Source organism: Apteryx rowi, unplaced genomic scaffold, assembly GCF_003343035.1.
Source record: "Apteryx rowi isolate R43461 unplaced genomic scaffold, aptRow1 scaffold_84, whole genome shotgun sequence".
Taxonomy (NCBI): Eukaryota; Metazoa; Chordata; class Aves; order Apterygiformes; family Apterygidae; genus Apteryx; species Apteryx rowi.
The window spans coordinates 1,411,977-1,431,149 of NW_020451138.1; the positions used below are offsets into that span (position 1 = coordinate 1,411,977).

A 19,173-nucleotide genomic window follows, 5' to 3' on the forward strand; every position below is an offset into this window, starting at 1 on the left:
TAATTACAGGAGTTTGCATAATTGACAGAACAGGGTGTGCAGGTGATGACTGTGTTCTTATGTATAGTATGAGTGTATATACTATCACTAAGGTTTTGTGGATCGTAGTTTGCGATCTCCGAGTTGCACATCCCAACACATTCTGCTGTAACTTTTTAAATTTTATTTTGTATGTATTTAGTATGCCTGTTCTTTTCCAAATTATTAAAAAAAAATAAATAAAGGTGTCTATTTTCAATTAGTCCAACTGGCTGAGTCCTTAGAATCATGATTGCAGTTGGAGGAACAAGTAATTACTAACTTGTGCTAGCATTAAAACGTTGTGATAAGGGTAGATGGTTTGTTATAGTCTGTGTAATATGGATTGGAACTAGAGAAGAGGTGAATATATAGTGTTCTACTGATATCAGTCATAACAATAAATGCTTGGGGTTAAACTTACCATGTGAGCAGGGCTGTGTTCTGACGCCTGTTTCTTTTTGTGAGGAGGCTGCTTTTTCATCTGAATGTGCCCTTTTTTGCTAATAACTGCTGGTTTAGAGGACAGCATAATGCTTGGCTGGGGATAGTCTTTTAACTTGCCTCAAAATCCTTTTTGTGTAGAGCTTGAATATTTAAAATCATTTTTTTCCGTGATGGTTTCTGTGAAATGGGGCCATCACCTAAAGCAGATTAGGAGGCATCTGGCATGTGTGTTTTGGCCCTCGCCTGTTGTGGTGTGGTGGTTTGCCCGCTGAACAGGGTCCCTAGGGCACTTGCCTTAGCTGTTACTCTGGTGACCCGGTATGCAGAAGTCCTTGCGTTCTTTTGCTCTATTCCAGGAGTAATGGGGACTGGGTTTGATGACCCAGTTGCTTCTTTCCAGTACTGCAACTGGTCTACCAGGACAACATTGCCATAGTGACTAGGGTATACACAAATGCTTGCTAGCGTTGTTCAAATGATTTATTAGTATTGTAGAAGTATCTTGTAAATTGATCTGACTGCAAAAGTGATGTGCAGTAGTTAAGCTTAAAAGATGAGTGTTGTTTTCAGCTGACAAGCTATTGCAGACTTTTCTTAATTTATACTTCAACCATTTTGATTTTTATATGGCTTAATTGTGTCATGCTGCTCTTGGTAATTAGTTTGCAAAATATATGGTATAAACTAGATTTAGTTTTCTTGTCCCTGTTGAAGAAATGTTTTTATTTACTAGAAATGCGCTTTAGAGGAGCATATAAGAGAGAACAAATCTATAAAATCAACCCTAATTCTTGATGTGTGACTAGAGTAATTAACAGTGTTATTTACTGGTTTATTTGRTTTCAACTAATTCAAGCAAGTGTTTCATTTAGACTGAACCAGAATAGTTTCCCTAGTGTTATACTGAGAACAATGCATTGTAAGAATTTAATAAAATACAGTATTGGTTTATATAAAGCTGAACTTCTCCTTTTAAATTGAGACCTATCAGAGACAAATAAATTTTTTTTATATTCTTTTTTGGTTGTTTTTTTTTCCTGACCTGTACTGGTATTCTTACAAACCCTATTTTTTAAATTAAATTTCAGATAACTTCTGTTATTCTTTCCTTACTTATTCTGTGCAACAATGGGGAAAAACCAGCAATGTAAAGTAAGTGTAGCTTGCAAGTTATAAGTTTACAAGTTAGTTTTTCATGATGGAATGGAAAATTTTCTCATTCCATGTCAATTGGAAAGTTAATATTCTAGAATGATGTTCTTCTGCTCTTGTAAGGATGTAGTCAGAATTTGCACAAAATACAAGTCCAAATTTTGAGTTAAGTACAAATTTTTTGGAATTTCTCTGCCAAAAACTGATGGACTGAAAAATGTTTTAAAATCATGGTGATTAAATGGTAGGAAAATGGACAAGACTGAAGAGTGATTTTGATTAAATCATACCAAATAGCTCTATGAATTACAAGCAGGCTAGCTGGTGCAGCTGCCACTAATGAAGGCATCAGCTCAGTGTGAATCTAAGAAAATTACATTTCATAAAATTATTTAAGCAGGCCCATTCACTCGCTTGTTTAAAAAAAAAATTACAGATGGCCTGATTTTATCCACAGACGAATGCTTTTTACAGTTGTTAGAACATGAATTGTTTGTGATGGTTTATTAGCACAAAGCATTAAAGCTGACTAACTTGCAACATGAAGTTTTATAGAAATTCCACAGCATATATAGTTTTGTCTGTTAAATTCGAGCCAATTGACTTCCAGGGAAAGTGCGTGGAAATTTAAGGGTTGTCCATTTAGTCATTTCTGCATTAATTTCCATTTAATACAGACAGGCAAGAGATGTTCCTTCATATCTGTGGATGAAATGCTTTCCTCACTGGTCATTTTGATTTGTTACAGATAAATTTATGGGAAGTTCCTAACTATTTTCAAATACAGTTGTTTTCCCCCAATATCATTTAAGAAATAGCTGCTAGTTAGATATTAAGAGATGACTTATCTTGTTACCTGAGGAGTATTGATGGATAAGGTATTAATGCAAYGTTGTCATAGTATGTTTTTACTGTATTGTAGAGATACAGTAGGCAGGATTTAGATGTAGCTTGATTTGGATGTAAAATTGGGAGTGAATAATCATTGGATACTATAATAAAGAATTAAATGAGGGCAGAAACTTGAAGAGGGAATTGTTTCCATGGTAGCAACTTCATCAATTTTAAGTGCACAACTACTTACATTTGTCTTGTATGCTGTTAATAAAATGCAGCCTATTCAGATTATCCATATGATGAGATATTTTGATGATTAATATGCCTTCTAAATACTAAGCCAAAATTCAGGTATTTTATGAAGGAGTAGCATTTGTATTATGTATCACACGATCTTTTCAGAAGAATAACAAAAGGAAATTTCAATCAGATAATGGAAGAAAAACTACTCTTGACCTCATTCCATTCTTCCCATTAGTATTCGACTTGCTATACTATCAGCATGGCACACCTCTCCGGATCCTCATAGCAACTGTTCCCTCTTTGCTGCAGTAGAACTTAAAAAAAAAAAAAAAAAAAAAAAAAAAAAGTGAAAAATAATCAAGTATGGAGTATGCATATGGCATATTCCTGCAGAAGATGCTTGCACATAAGTGCTGAAACAATCTTCAGAGCTGCTACTACAATGATCTCTCATACAGAGCGCCAGGAAGAGGCTATGTTAGATACAGGTGATACTGGGTGATTACTGATAAAGGAGGGGGCTTATGACTACAGAAGCTATCCTGAGACGGTGTTTCTCTGCGCTTAATATCACAACAGCCAAGATAGACGAGCTCTTGAGAAATCAGTGCGTGATGCTGAGACTGACTTGCCCACAGACCATGGAAGACTGCTTTAGCCCCTTCCATTGAGAAAATTAACAGATTACTAGGTTGCCTGAAAGTATGAAAAGCAAAAATGTCTGGCAAGAATGAACAAAATAGGTGACAATTTCCATGTGCTGTATCATTTGAGAGAACAAGATACTTAAGTAAAAAGTTGATAACTTTGGGGGGGAAAAAATAGTGAAGGACTATTATCCCACCTAGATACCATTTACCTGTGATTGCCAAAAATAAGGTTGCCCACACTGGATCTGAATGATGAGTAAGTGTACCCCACTACTCTACTGAAGAGGTTTGCCTTATAGGTGAAAATACTTGCAAAAGGTTGCAAGTTTAGGTCTTTATTTGTCTCCTTGAGACAAGTAGGTAGTATCTGCTACCTGAGGGATAACTTAAAGGGGTTATTGGGCCCACCTCAAAACAGAGGCTCAATTTTTCTTAGGGCAGAAAATTCCAAGTAATGCTACATAATAGGCTGATCATGTGGAGGATACAAAAGAGTTGACTCCCTAGGAGCCTGTTCAAACCCTAGTTTCTTTCAGTACTATTTACAAATAATCTGTTTTTAGTAATCTCAGAATAATTTAGGGCAGAGGTCATTGCTTGGTTTCAGTAGATATTCAAAGGGAGAACAGCCTGAAGTATATAGTGTGGTGGCTGTTAGTGACTGCTGCAAAAAACAGATAAGCAAGATGTTTCAATTCTCTGCTCTTTGAGAGAACAGTGTTTCATAAGAATCTACTAACACAATGAAGATGACCTTAAATGAGAAGCTGTTATGTATGACCTGAAGTAAATATATATAGGAATTGCTCGAAATCATGTACTTTGCTTAAAAAGCAAAAACTCCCAAACCAAATATATTGCTAAGCCAAGCTAGAAGGTTGTCAGAAATGGTAGCCCCAATAACCTTGAAGGCAAATGCACAAATATTGTGTAGCGGTCCCCTTCTACTTGACTTCACTATAGCAGATTTTTAATGCTATTCTTAGTTTATCTGATGCTGCTTAGTCTCCAATTTTTATGCTAGCTTTTCCCAAAGGACTCAACAAAGGATAATTTGTCTAGTACTAGTGTCAATACTTAAAAATAATTGCTGTGATATTCAAGCAGACTAGTAGTAGAAACTGAGGTGAATCTTAATGCAGCTGGATTCACAAGCAGGTTTGTATCATGGTATGTTACACTGCTACAAAATTCAGTGATTTTTAGATAAAGCACAACACTAAATTAAACATTAAGTTTAAGAAATGTCACTGCCTTCCTATGCAGTGTTTTGCCTGTCACCCACTTCTCTGCTCACTAAGTGTGGAATATTTAGCTTTAACATCTCTAAAGATTGCTCTCTGTGTAAAGCTTAGTCATGTATAAGTCCTGCTGAAGCAAAACTACTAAAAAGAAATTAAATACTCCAGTGTGGCTTCCCCTTTTGTTCTTTTCTGAGAGTTTCAACACCTTCTTGTCTGTACCAGAAAAATAAAGGTTGGAAGGGACCTCTGGGGGGCTCCTGGTCCAGCCCCAGAAATATGCCAGGAACTGTGTGCTACAGCGTACTTCCATAAGGGGCTGCTTTCCATCTCACCTTCTTCAGGTGGACCACAGTGCAGTCAGGCATTAAAAGATCCATGGGGCTAAAGGGCGAACAAGAAGATCTTAAGAAACAGTACGAGGAAGGAGGTTTATTTATGTATTCTTAAATTAAGAACAGTTGCATGCATGTGGTTGGTTCCTACTCGGCCCAGCGGCACCAGGCTTGCTTAATTTACACCTTAGTGCAGGTGACTTGAGAGAAGTCCCTCTCCATCTTTGAATCACAGCAGAGCTCAGGCACTGAGCCAGTGTGTCTTCTAAATTTGCCCCAAACCCTTCATATATGGCCTGCAACACCTTAGCCAGAGATGAAGGCCCAATGAATTTTAAAATTGTTTCAAATTTGAGAGGAGGATTGAAAATTCCAGTAACTAGTGTGTGTTATGGTAAGAGAATGACAGGGAGAGGAAACCACCTTAGTATTACAGGTAAACTTTAGGGTAAGAGGATGTTGAGAGGAAATGTTTTTTGCTCCAGACCGTCTGCTGAGTATTGCTTATCATGAACACTGCTGTAAAGATGAATATTGGAAAATTGTTAGGTGACAAATAGCTTTTTTGTTTTCTCAAACTGAAGTTTTATTGTGTTGGTGAAAACTGTCTAGTCGAAAAAGAGAAATTGTGACCAGTGCTTTAAGTAGAAAATTTCCATCAGAGGAGTGAATATGGCATTAATGTCTAAAAATATTTGCTGTTGTAAAAAGCTTGAAAATAATTTTGCAATCTTACTAAGTGGAATTAATTATGAAGTAACCTATTAAAACATATTAGTTTAGATTTTGGCAATGGGATAGAATGGGGAAGAAATTGCTGATAAAGAAATATAGTAATGGTATAGAAATCGTTGGAAAGCATACCTTAAAGTATCTTCTTTTTATTTTGAAAATTAATATTTCTATACCTTATGGCTTCAACCCCTTTCTTATTTAGAGGGTGAGGAAACAGAAATATGGCGATACGAAAAATAACTGTTATTGGGCTATTATGTGAAAGAAAATTCTTTTATGATAAAAATTAACCTGTTTGAATTGTAAAAATGCATTTGATAAGTATTGAAAAAATTCATTTGACAAAGCAGAGGACCTAAGTAGACTTTTTACTGTATTTTTAGTGTAGGTAATGAGGTTTATTTGCTACAATAAGTACATGACTAAATAAAAAAGAATGCCATTTGAATCCTGCCTGTTTAGTTCTTACCAATGCATGCAAAGCAGTGTTTTGGTTTCTGTGAAAACAAAAGGTTGCGCTTTAAACCAACCCTGTCAAGCTTTAATGTAGTTCAGACTTGTGCCTTTAGATAGTCACTGTAAACCTAATTGGAGTAATGAAAAATTTGGACATTAGTGTAATTCTAACAGGTTTGCTTTTCAATTTCAAGAGGTTGTTCTATGTTCAGAAATGTTAAGCTGTTTAAACAAAAAAAGTCAGTGTTATGAAACCAAGCAACATGTCAGAAATGCTTCTTTTTACAACTCCAGTGGCCCATAGTGTTCCTTATAGCTGTTGAAGAAAGGCCAAATATACAAATTGTTGTGATAAATTATGTATCTTCTCTAAAATACTTGCAGTTAATTGGTTAATGTTCCTAATAATAATTCAAATTTAAAAAATGTACTTTTTTCATAATACCAAATGTATTTATAAATTCTTTTCTCTCTAATATTGAATAGCATATGAAAAATATATACTGTTCTTCAGATTGTGCACTCAAACATGAAAATTTAGTGATTATGCATATATAAGTATCTTATGATACAGAATCGGGTAACCTGATTATCCTTTCTGTCCATGGAATGTTTCCAGCAGGCAGTCTCCCAAACTCGTTCCTGAAAAAAGCACCGTTAGAGTAAATATAAGGATTTTAGGCTAGAGTAAGCAAATATTCCTTTGATTTCCTTTGCTGGAAAGCAGCTCTGCTGAGAAGGACCTGGGAGTGCTGGTGGACACCAAGTTGACCATGAGGCAGCAATGTGCCCTTGTGGCCAAGAAGGCCAATGGTCTCCTGGGGTGCATCAGGAAGAGTGTTGCCAGCAGGTYGAGGGAGGTGATTCTCCCCCTCTACTCAGCCCTGGTGAGGCCACATCTGGAGTGCTGTGTCCAGTTCTGGGCTCCCCAGTACAAGAGGGATGTGGCACTACTGGAGCAAGTCCAGCGAAGGGCTACAAAGATGATTAGGGGACTGAGCATCTCTCTTATGAGGAAAGGCTGAGAGAGCTGGGCCTGTTTAGCCTGGAGAAGAGAAGGCTGAGAGGAGATCTTATCAATGTGTACAAGTATCTGAAGGGAGGGTGTCAAGAGGATGGGACCAGACTCTTTTCAGTGGTGCCCAGAGACAGGACGCGAGGCAACAGGCACAACCTGAAATGCAGGCAGTTCCATCTGAACATGAGGAAAAACTTTACTACTCTGAGGGTGACAGAGCACTGGCACAGGTTGCCCAGAGAGGTTGTGGAGTCTCCTTCTCTGGAGATATTCAAAACACGCCTGGATGCAATCCTGTGCAATGTGCTCTAGGTGACCCTGCTTGAGCAGGGGTGTTGGACTAGATGATCTTCAGAGGTCCCTTCCAATCTCAACCATTCTTTGATTCTGTGATAGACTTAAATTGAAGTGAGAACTAGTTTGGGTGTGAAAATACCTGTTCTRTGTAACTACAGAAGCAGAGCTCGGTTTATTGCAAGTATTTTGAGGAGATTTTCAATGGAAGATTGCTCCAGTAAGAGGGGGGTCAGTAATGTGTCAGGCTGCTGTTCAACTGAGCAGTCCTTGACTGTCCTTAGTTTTCTCACTGCTCCGTATAAACGCTAAGCTCATTACTCTTTTCCTTTGTTTGCAGGAGAGGGAAGTAAAGGATTACGTATAGAAGGAAAGCTTATACCCATGCATTGAAGCACACTACAGAACTATAACGTTCTCTAATACTAAATACTACTTATTAAGGTTTAATGGTTTAGTGACTTTGCAGGACTGGGTGACTCCATCCAAGCCACGTTATGGCTGTGCTAAAGGGGGGACCGAAATAGGCTCTCATGGTCCCAGCCCAGGTCCCAGCCCCACAGGGCTCTGCTGCTGCCACCGCTGCTCACTGACTGGCACTAGATAATGGCCCTACTTACTGCTCAGCCCATCCACTTCAGCTAGCCATGTTTTTGTGATAACAATGGAGTAAATGCATACTGAATGCCTACAAGAGAATACATTTGTAATGTCACTGCTTTAAAGCAGTTTGTATTCAGTAAAAAAGTTGAGGCTTTGATGGATTATAGTGATCAACCTGAGGTTGCTATGAGAAAAAGAACTATAAATTTAGTTATGAAAAGTCATTGTCATAACCAGATTTCAYGTTGATCCCATCTTACCTTTTGAAATCTCTAGGCAGGAAAAGACTGGAAACTCCCTTTTCCAAAGGAGAAAAATACTGTTATTTGCCTTAGATTTACAAAGAGAGGCCGTGAACACAGATTGTGTCCATCTGTGCATAGCATCTATAAAGTTTGCAGTTTCTCCAGATAGTCTTTTCAGGAATGCTAAACAGTGGCAATAATCTGTTTCTATTTTTTTGATTCAAGCTTTTAAAAACTTTAACATTTTTTCTCTTTAAAGCAGCAGAATTATGTAGCTTGGATGCTGAAATTCGTTGAAAGCTCGGATTACAGACAGCTTTTTACCTGAAGCATGATATGCAGCGATCCAGCTTAATATTTCAATTTATTTTTAACTTAGACTGGAAATTACATTTATTTTAAAATTGATTATATAAATTTTACTATACAGTGCCTTGTCCCTTCTGACCGTATCTGCAACTTATCTCATTACAAATCCATTTATGGTACACAAATACAGAAAAGGGCTTTTATTTCTGATACTGGGCAGAGGCTTTAATGGGAATATTTTTTTTAAGTACTGTATGTTTTTCAGAAAGGTTACTTGCTGTTGTTGTTTTTTTTTTTCCTTCAAAGCCACAGAAGAAAGAGGATCAGCAATTGGAAGTTAAAGCAAGTCCAAAAAAGTCATCAGAACCCACTATTGATCTGTTAGGACTCGGTAAGCAATAAATCATTCTGTTTTTCAGTCAAACACAAATTCATCATTTTGTATTTTAATAAATGTTTTTATTTTCTTTATGCTTACTGATACTGTTAGCTGAGTCTATGAAGTTGAAACTGTAAAGGAAAGTACTATGGGGATCTGTGTGTGTCAATACTCGTGCTTTGCTAAGGAGAGTAACGAGCTCCTGGGGGAAGGGGAAGTTATCCAAGTGATCTTCAAAGGGCTTGTGAATGGCGGGATTTCGGTGTTTATGGTACAACTGTATTTCTAAATGAAATGCTGGGGTCATCTGAATTGTATTTCTGCAAAATGTTATTTCATAAAATCCCTATACTAAAAGAACAGTAATGTGTCTTTTGATGGCAGCTAACTAGTATTTTGTAAAACTTAACGTATTGGGCTTTTTAGTATGAACTGACTATGACAATCATTCGTTTTTATCTAATATACCTTTTGTTTTCTTCACTGAGAGCTAACAGTGTATTTGTCTTGTAAATAAGTAGTTTTGGACTCAAATCATTTAACTTTTACTGTCTGCCTATACTATTATACTCTTTAAGCTTTTTCTCTGCTTGTTAAAGGCCATATTTATAAAACCCATGTTTCATTTGCCTAATATTACTATAATACACTATAAATGTGTGTTCCCATTGAGTAGTATATAAAAAATTAAAATGGATCTAGGAAAAAGAATTATTACAGTGACTATTTTTAATCTCTTTTATTGTTCAGTGGTAGGAAAACTTTCTGAGAATTGTGCGTGGATATTAGAATATTCAATTTATATCTTTATATCAATATACTAGTTATTCTTAAATTCCCACATTTTTTAGAAGATATTGGAGGAAGCTGATAAGTCTTTTAACGTGCTGCAGATGAAAATAATTACAAACTTGAATTAGTAGAAAACTTTTTTTAACTTTTGGCTTTAGATAAAGTATGAATAATGTTGCAGCAAAGCAAGAACCATTTTCCCTGTTTTAGAATTCACACTGACATTTAAAATACAAGCTTTTTTCCTCTTTGGATATAGAGGCACTATAAAATACTATCATTTTTGTATTGTTTATGTATATGTGTAGTCTACATCCCATCCCAACTAATCTGCTGCAATGGGCAGGCAAATCTTAATTAACACAGTAGAAATTAGATTATGCATGTAGAATGAACCTATTAAAAAATAATAATTCAGACTTGATGGAAAACTGGTCCTCCTTTATTTTCCTTTACCAGCCCAACAATCTAATCAAGAAGTAAAATGTAATCGCTGTGTGCTTCTGAAATTGTCAGACTTCTTTATCCTTTTAGGCATGATTTGAAAGGGATCTTGGTAATATATGGTTTTATGATATGATAATGAACTCGGACTGCATAGGCTAACTTAATATTTTATATGAAATAGAGTATTGAAATTGGTGTTCAACAACTGTGCTTTTTCAGTGGAAAAAAAAGCATAGCGAGATACAGAAAGGGAGGAGTTTAATTTGTGTTGTAGGAAAGCATGATTTTAGAGGAAGGAGTGTTTAAAGATCTTCTAAATAAATTGAAATGCAGTGCAGTAAGCTGGTATCAATTGGAGTCCATTGAGCTGCAGAAGAGTAGTATATCGATGAGAGCATGTTTCATTTGGAGAGTTTTCTAATGAATTCTTGCAGCAGACTACTTGTTCTTAATTTATTGATTCAAATAGTATTAAAAGAAAGACCACTTCAATCCAATATATTCATCATATCAAACAATATTAAAATGGATATGATTGTATAGATTGTTCTTCATATTGAGTGGACACACTTCTAATGGTAATGGTTCATTCTCTCAGGACTAGATTTCTGCAAATGAAGCCCAGGAGTGGTTTTTACTGGGGCAAATCGGAATCACTTGTTGTAGCAGATCAAGTAATTTTAATGGATTGTAATTCATGCTAGAAGAATTTTGGCCTTCAAACCAACCTAACCTGTTGCAAGGTGTGGTTGGTTGGTGTGTGGAGTTKGTGGTGGTGGTGGTGGTTTTTGCGTAAACCTCAGTGCCAGCTTTGGGTGCCAGGTAGACCTCTGGGTTCTTGCTTTTTTTGTCTCAGCTGGATTTTTAACAGCAAACTCCTGTCAGAATAAGGAAAAAGTGCTGTGAAATAGGACTTGCACTTAGAAAACTAGTGGCAATTGCAGCTAAAAAAGGTAATTTTCTAAAAATAAATTGGCTTTTCTCTTTCTTTATGGAAGGTGACGTTCTCAAGCTAGTATGCCTAGGCAAATAGTATCTTTAAATCCTGTAATAGCAGAAGAGGCATGATATCCTTGGTGCCTGTATTATCCTGTTTGTGATTCTTCTGAGCCTTCTTAAATGGATTCATGTGGTTCCCTTGAGTCCCTGTTCAAGGGAATTTATTGTTAAGATAGCGCTTGGATGTTGGTTTTTTTGCTGAACTAATTTCTCTGGATAATTTCCCTGTTTGATTCTTGATGACCCTCTACATAAACACATGGCTTTTGGCCTCTTGTTGGAAGAGCATATTTTAATTCAGTAATCCACTCACTTTGAAAGGTGGGGGAACTGAATGTGCAAGTTAAATATTCCTATGTTCTTACCATGTAACCCCAAATTCCTTCCCTCACTTCCCAAGCTATGAGAAATCACTGCCTATTTCTGTAGTCTGAAACTACTTTTTTAATGATCCCTACAATTAGTTGGATCTTGACCACACTAAAAAAAAAGTGTTATATAGAAAATATGGGGACATGCAGTTAATGCTCAAATCTTTAATATGGGGTTTTATACCATTAATTTTTAATAGGGGATTACAGGCAACACTTTTCAGTTTGAATGTCAGCATGTAAACCAAAGTTCTTCAGTATTTGGGTCACTGCTTTCCATTTATGTTKATGTTAACCTTGCATTCTGTGTTGCTTGATATTTGGGGGTTTTCTCTTACAAGTTGGACGTCTCCACTTATGCCAGATTGATGCAAATAAAAGTTTATTAAAATATTTGTAAAAAGAGTTTGATAGCTGATGGGAATGTATCTTTTCTTGGAAAATTATATGGACATTTTTGAATCGTTTGTCAAGAAATGTTGCTTAGAAGTTATTTCAGCATTACACAAATACAGACAAAATGAGAAGTTAATATTTTTTAAATATATTACCTTACTGAATTATCAGAAAAGGGGGAAAAATGCATTTTACATGTTCTGCATCATTTACCATATTCAAATGTGCCATTAATAAACCAGATAATTGCACATTCTGAAATAATCATTGTAGTAAATTATAATGAATGACCAGGAGAAAAGACTAAGAATTTATTATGCTGTTTTACTTCATGTTTATTTTAAGAAACTCTTGTTTATACCATAAGTAAATTATTGTGTGAGGGGGAAAAAAGCTTTGATGCAATAAAGTGGGGTATGGCCACATTGTAGAGGTGAAAGAGAGCTATAGTTAAATGAATGTGAGGGTGTGCGACATTCATCTGGCACGGTTGGACATGAAGTATGGTATGCTAAAAGCTGCTTAGCTGCTTGGGGGATATTCTGAGGAAGAATAGTAAGTTTTGAGAACTAATCCATAGTATGAAATGTAGCTGAATGGTGCATATCTGAGAAGTGTACTTTTGTCAGTACTATCTGGTAAGTACTAAAGCAGCAGCATTTGTCTTATGTTGGAAAGATGCATTTATAAAATAAAAAAAAAATTACAAACGTATAAATATCATATATGTGTATATAGATATAACAGATACCTAATAATATTTATAGTAATGCTGCTTTGTTAAGGTTATGCTTAGATAAGCAATATATCTACCCACAAGGAAAATAGCTGCAACCGTTTGGGGCATAAAGCATTGTCAGCTCTCTGGCTTTCCAAATTTTATTTTGAGAAGTATTGTCTAGAAACAGACTTCCTATGAATGCTTTGTTGCTTCCTGCAAAGGCTTTAGTAATGCAGTAAATAATTCCAAAAACATTTAGAACAAACTGTGTTATCTTTGTCTCAAGTTTTATTTAATGTATGCAACTCTTCCTCTCCTCCTAGTAATTTAGTGTAATGAATAGTCATATACGCCCAATTCAAGATCATATTCTCTCCCTCTATTGCAAGTCTTAGTATGACTTTAATAAATGTGTATACATAAAAAATATATGGCAGATTAGTATCAAATTTTGTATAAATAGTTTGCCCCATAGAAAATACGAGTTTCAGAAACGTAATGCAAAGTTTAAGAATAAATCTTTTTTCTTGCTGTTTCCCTCTCTTGCCAGTCCTTTGAAACTCTCCCGTAAGTCATTCTCACTGATGGCACAGATAAATATAGCAAGTATCAATGCTGTATGCTGTATGTGAAGCTTTCATAACAATGCTGTATGTGAAAGCTTTCATAACAAAAGGCAATACTGAAGTAGAAATTGTAATGTCAGGTACTAAGAAAATATATATAGAGAAAAACATTATAAATGTAACCTTGGCTAGCACCCTTCTCTCACTAGATGTATCCTGGTAAATAGCTTCTGTTCCTACTAACAAATTTGTGTAAGACTTCCTAGTCTGAAAACAGAAGCAGCAGCTGTCATTGCAGAATATGGCAGTCAGATGTGATCTGTTGTACTGTCATAAACGTAAAAAGAGAAGGAATAGCAGATGGATCTCTTGGTCTGATATCTAATAAATATCTGTTTCGGGACCACAGCTTAGGAACAACAATGAAAAACATCAATAACATCTGTTTATTTTGCACATCGCCTTCTCTGACCGAGTGTGAAAGCTGTGCCTTGTGCACACCCTCGTTGCAGTGGTGCTGGCGCGTCTTGGCTACCGCTGCGCTCTCCAGGCAAGCGATGGGAGTGCTGCTCATTAAAAGGAGGTCGTTTCACTGTAAGTCGGTGAGGGTCCCCTTAGTAAGACATTTCTTGCTTAAAACTGTAGATTTCTCAAAGTATTTAGAAAGGCCAATGTAACTTCATTTGGTCTTTTTAGGAAACAGGTAAAGTCACTCATGTTTCCTTGTATCACAAGCACAGCATTTCTTATCAGCTGCTTATGGTAGGCAGCAAAGGTTGTTTGAACAGTGACGTGCTTAGAGTAACGCAGAACTCTACTGGAGCGTCTTTCTTAGACTACAGCAGTATTTTAAAAGGAGGAAGGAAAGCAGGAAGTTCTTTCTGATCAGTGACCGAGCATGTCGAAGTTGAAAATGATCCATAATCTCCATAAACATGTGTGAAGTATTATTTTGAAATACAACTTTGTATACATGTGCATATATATATTTAAATGAATACATTAATATTGCAACAAGTAATAAACAGGAAGTAAAAATACTGTTAGATTTCTTCCATACTCTGAATTTGAGCTTTTTCTGGCATCTTTCAGTTTCATGTTGGGGGAAAAATGCTTTAAGAGTAACTTTTTTATAGATGTAAATATTCCAACCATTACTTTTTTGAGGAAATAAGTAAGACAGGGTCTCCTGTCTTATTATTATTCATACAAATTTTAAATTTGTGTTGTAAACAGTAATTCAAAATGGCTGGTTTCTGCACCTGTAATCTAAAAACACATATTTCCCTATCTGTAAAATTCACTAAGATATAAAAAGTATGTACATTACCAAATTAAACTCTTACAGAACACCTATAGCTGTCAAAAGGCTTTGGACCAACCTAGCAAAAACCTGGGTTTTCATAGTACTAATTTATAAGCAACATATTAAACACTTGAAAAGTATTATGTTCTTGAAGAATGTAGATGTGTTTTTATATAACCGTTCTAAATATGGGAAATGTTTGTTTTACTAATAATTACACTTAAAGTTTCAGTCTTACATATTAAGCTTTTTTACATTCAGGGAAACTGAACCACTTTGGAATATGACATGAGGTTTTTTTTGTTTTGTTTTGTTGCTTTTTTTTTAATACATGTACCTCACTGAGAAAATGAGAACACTAAATTATTAATTCCAGATAATCATTTTGCATGAAAACTATGCACTAGTCATTCCTATATTTATTTGAAAAAGTGAACCTTTTGGGAGATGTTTTTGGAACTGTCTGTTGCAGAATGACCTGAAATGAATAGGGTGCTTTGAAAGGCCAGAAGCTTGTTACTTAACTCTCCAATATATTTATTTACATATGTTTTCTTAAAGCACTGTCCTGGGTGGAATGGTGGAAAAGCTACTTCAGGCCRGTTGTCTTCGTGCAAGTCGCTCACAGTTTCCTTACCATAGAGGCTCTAATGTTTTCAAGCCATTCCCATGACTGTTTTGCCTTTGTGGAGCTCTCAAGTCTGTCTTAATCCCTGCAGACAGCATGGTCATCCTCACAACCTTTGGGTAATTTGGGACATAAATACACTTGCTGAGGCTCAGTTCCTAGAAAACGCTGCTCACTTCTGTCCTTCTCATCTCCTTGCCTTCAAGGTATTTTGGCCCATATTGACTCTGCATGCCATTGGTAGCATGCACAATTTCATCTAGATCCACCACTGATGTGAAATGGATTTGCGAATTACCAAATACTTAATATTCCTGTTTGATGTTAAAATAAATTACAAAATCATTTTGTGTATCTGAAGTAGTCACGAAAGTAAGCATGTAGCTCGCAAGTAATTGCACGCCAGCACCTTTTGCTCTTGGTTGTTTCATAATTCCCTGTATGAAAAAAGTGCAATAAATGCTTTAGAAACATCCCATGGATTTTACGTATGCTGAAGTCAGAAATTTCAAAGATGTGGTTTCCTTAGCAGCTATAATTGTGCCACATTTCCTATACAGACTAAGGCATAGAGGTTAGTATCTCTACATCTACAGTAAGAGAAAATGCAGTTTTGCATGGAGGGTGGTAACTTATGACCTTTAATGACTTTTGTGGCAAGTTTTCAAATATATAGTAAATATTTTAACAGTGTTTATCTTTAAAAATAAATATAGAAATAAGTGCTTTCTTGCAAGGCAGCCAAGTGTGGGGTTGCCTTCCACGGGGAGGCAGACTGAAACGGGAAGGCATCACTGGGTGGTGATCCTTTGAGCAGGTTGCTTCAGAGCTCAGGCCCTCTCGTATGAGTTGGCCGCTGGAGACCTTGCCCGGTCATCTGTTATAGTTTCCTCAGTCAAGCAATTTCCAGCCTGATGAAGTGGCCAGTGATGCTTTGAGGTTTCTTACTGTTGCTGCTTTCTGCCGTTCTGTGCCAGCATCTTCGGTTGCTGGGAAGCGTAGTAGTCTCCAGCTGGCAGAACTGCAATGACTTTGTACGTGACAGAATAAAATGATGAAAAATGATAATATTCTACATRTAAGGTGACAAAGGCTGCTGGAGGCTGCCGGTTATTTGTGTTCATAAATACAAAAGTAGGGGAGAGCAAAGGGAGATGTTATTTTTAAGGAATAAACTTACTCAAGTTGTACAATTTTAAGTAAGTACTGGATGCTTTCTGTGATTTGATTTTAATTAATATTGTGTCTCACCAGTGCTCTTTACTAATTAGGCTACTTCTCTGTACTTATTAGAGTTCTAGAAAATATTAATATACAGAAACCTCACATCTGCCATCTGCCTTTTATGCTTCTCTGTGTAGTAAGGCATACGTTTCATGTTATCTCTAATATACATAATGGTTTTTGAATGTCCTTGATGCTTTTGAAAGTTGAAAAGCGGTAATGTGTATTCTCTTTTAAAATTTGGAATATATTAGAATGTTGGTTTGTAATTGTATGTTGGAACTTGACGATGGATATATTTGAAGTTAGCTACCTTTGTGTAATTGTGTGATGTAAGAAAAAATATCCCCCAGTTAGGATGGTAGATAAGTTAAAATTTGATTTACAGAAACTAATGCTTATGCTGAATAATGAAATACAGAAAACGTGGATACAACGTATGAAACCGGGAGAAGGAAATTTGTTCTTTAAATATGTTAAAGAATTAAGTAAAAAATTGTTTTAAAATGCTAGTAGTACTTTAGCACTGAATAAAATTCAGTGTACTGTATTTCAGTGATTTCTAGAATACTAATCCTCCAGTAATATGTGAACAACCATGCCAATTGGTATGACTTTCTTTGGGTTGGAGAGACAGTTTTGATTTAATTCAGCCAAAGAAATTTGACATTTGCAGTGAGTATTGGATACTTTGAAAAGTAACTTTTTATTTTGCCTAAAAAAGCTTTCTTAAATTTGCTGTTAACACTATGCAGCCATCATAACGTTCAGCAGAATCTGTACTCAACTTTGTATTTGTCGAGCACTGTGTAGTACCAACTAACTTGTGATAAACTTAAGAACTGGTTAATAAATTTTACTCATTCTACTTTTTCTTGGACAGCTTAAGATCAAATGAGAATGAGTACTTGTTACTCTACTCATCAAACACATTTTGTAGTATTTTTGTCTCTACATCTTTTTGCATATTTTCTTGCAATTCTACTTAAAACCATAATCCTTCAGCCCTTTTTCTTCTCCTACGTGTATTCATTTTCACCTAGATCACTAAATGTATTCATGCATTCAAATGGTTACAAGTGCAAAGGCTGTAGAAGGCTATAACAGTACAGAACAAGAGCCGTAGGTTTCTATAGCTATTAGCCCTGTGTGCTTAACAGTGGTTTTCATGTGAAGCTATATAATGAAGTGCAAAGTACTTCTGAAAAAGGGGGGATAGACTTCCTTCTACTGTGAACTTTAATCATGTACCCTTGAGTAAATTAGCATATTATGAATAAGTTCATGCATTCTAAAATACAAATTTTTACTTAAGAACCCAGAAGAGTGTATTTTGTCCGATATGTAGCTACCAAGTTTGGGCCTTCTTGATAAGACATCTGTTTAAATTGTCACTGAAAATAACGCTTGTATGCTTGAAGAAGGCACTTGGAAAAAATGAGTGATGTGTTCTCATAAACTGGCATTGCTGTCCTTGAAGTCTTCAAATAGTGTCTTGTTCCTGAAGCACCCTAACATCTTGTTTTTGTGGAGAGAAGCCATTACAAAATCTGAACAATCTGACAATCTGAAAGATGTCTAAAATCTCTGACATTGAATAAAACTTCGGGGGGGTGGGGTGGGCATCTTTAAGTATTCTCACTCTGTTGAAACACTAACAATTTTCAATTTAAAATGTGAATCCATTGTCTTTTTAAGATGGTCCAGCTGAAGCATCCGTTACAAATGGAGGCACTACTACTGTTACAGCTTTGAATGATGACCTGGATATCTTCGGTCCAATGATCTCTAATCCATTACCAGTAGCTGCTGTATCTCCTGCTCAGGTAAATTTTGTACACACACATGCACACACATGCACGCACACACACGCACGCACACATGTCTGTGTGTGTGTTTATATATATGTATATACACATGTACGCATAAATATGTGTACACATGCACACACTTACATATGCATGCATACATGCTTTCCTTCAAGAAATTCTTCACGTGAAGATTCACGCAGAAGGAATGCATACTTCTGAGCACTTAAGGCTGGAGACTCTTTTTTAACTGTAATGGCTACATTTTTCTCACCTCTTCCAGCTTCCGTGCTGCTTGGATATTAGCATTAGGAGACAGCCTTCTGATTTCCCTTAATTATCTGGCTGAATTGGATTCTGTCTTACCCTGTTGATGATAGTCATATTTTCTTTTAATTTGTACTCTTCATTTTTATTCCCTTTTTAATAGGTAATGCTGAATTTATTTTTTRCTTGCTGTCCTCAGGTTATTGGGCTTTAAGTCTGATAGCCTTCTATGATGGAATGACTAACTGGGTAGATGAGGGAAGAGCAGTGGATGTTGTCTACCTTGACTTCAGCAAGGCTTTCAACCCTGTCTCCCATAACATCCTCATAGAGAAGCTCAGGAAGTGTGGTTTAGATGAGTGGACAGTGAGGTGGATTGAGAACTGGCTGCATGGCAGAGCTCAGAGAGTTGTGATCAGCAGCATAGAGTCTAGTTAGAGGCCTGTAGCTAGCGGTGTCCCCCAGGGGTCAGTACTGGGTCCAGTCTTGTTCAACTTCTTCATCAATGATCTGGATGAAGGGACAGAGTGCACCCTCAGCAAGTTTGCTGATGATACAAAACTGGGAGGAGTGGCCAATACCCCAGAGGGCTGTGCTGCCATTCAGAGAGACCTGGACAGGCTGGAGAGGTGGGCGGAGAGGAACCTCCTGAAGTTCCACAAAGGCAAGTGCAGGGTCCTGCACCT

General features: G+C 36.4%; 1 protein-coding gene across 2 annotated transcripts in view; it reads left to right on the top strand.

The window, feature by feature from the left end:
* Nucleotides 1-19,173, top strand: part of SMAP1 (small ArfGAP 1) — a 100,711-nt gene that overhangs the window by 72,120 nt on the left and 9,418 nt on the right. For both annotated transcript variants that reach the window (XM_026089996.1, XM_026089997.1), the window contains 2 exons: nucleotides 8,890-8,974; nucleotides 18,111-18,238. In XM_026089996.1, the coding sequence (XP_025945781.1) occupies nucleotides 8,890-8,974; nucleotides 18,111-18,238 (213 nt within the window). The remainder of the gene's footprint in view (nucleotides 1-8,889; nucleotides 8,975-18,110; nucleotides 18,239-19,173) is intronic.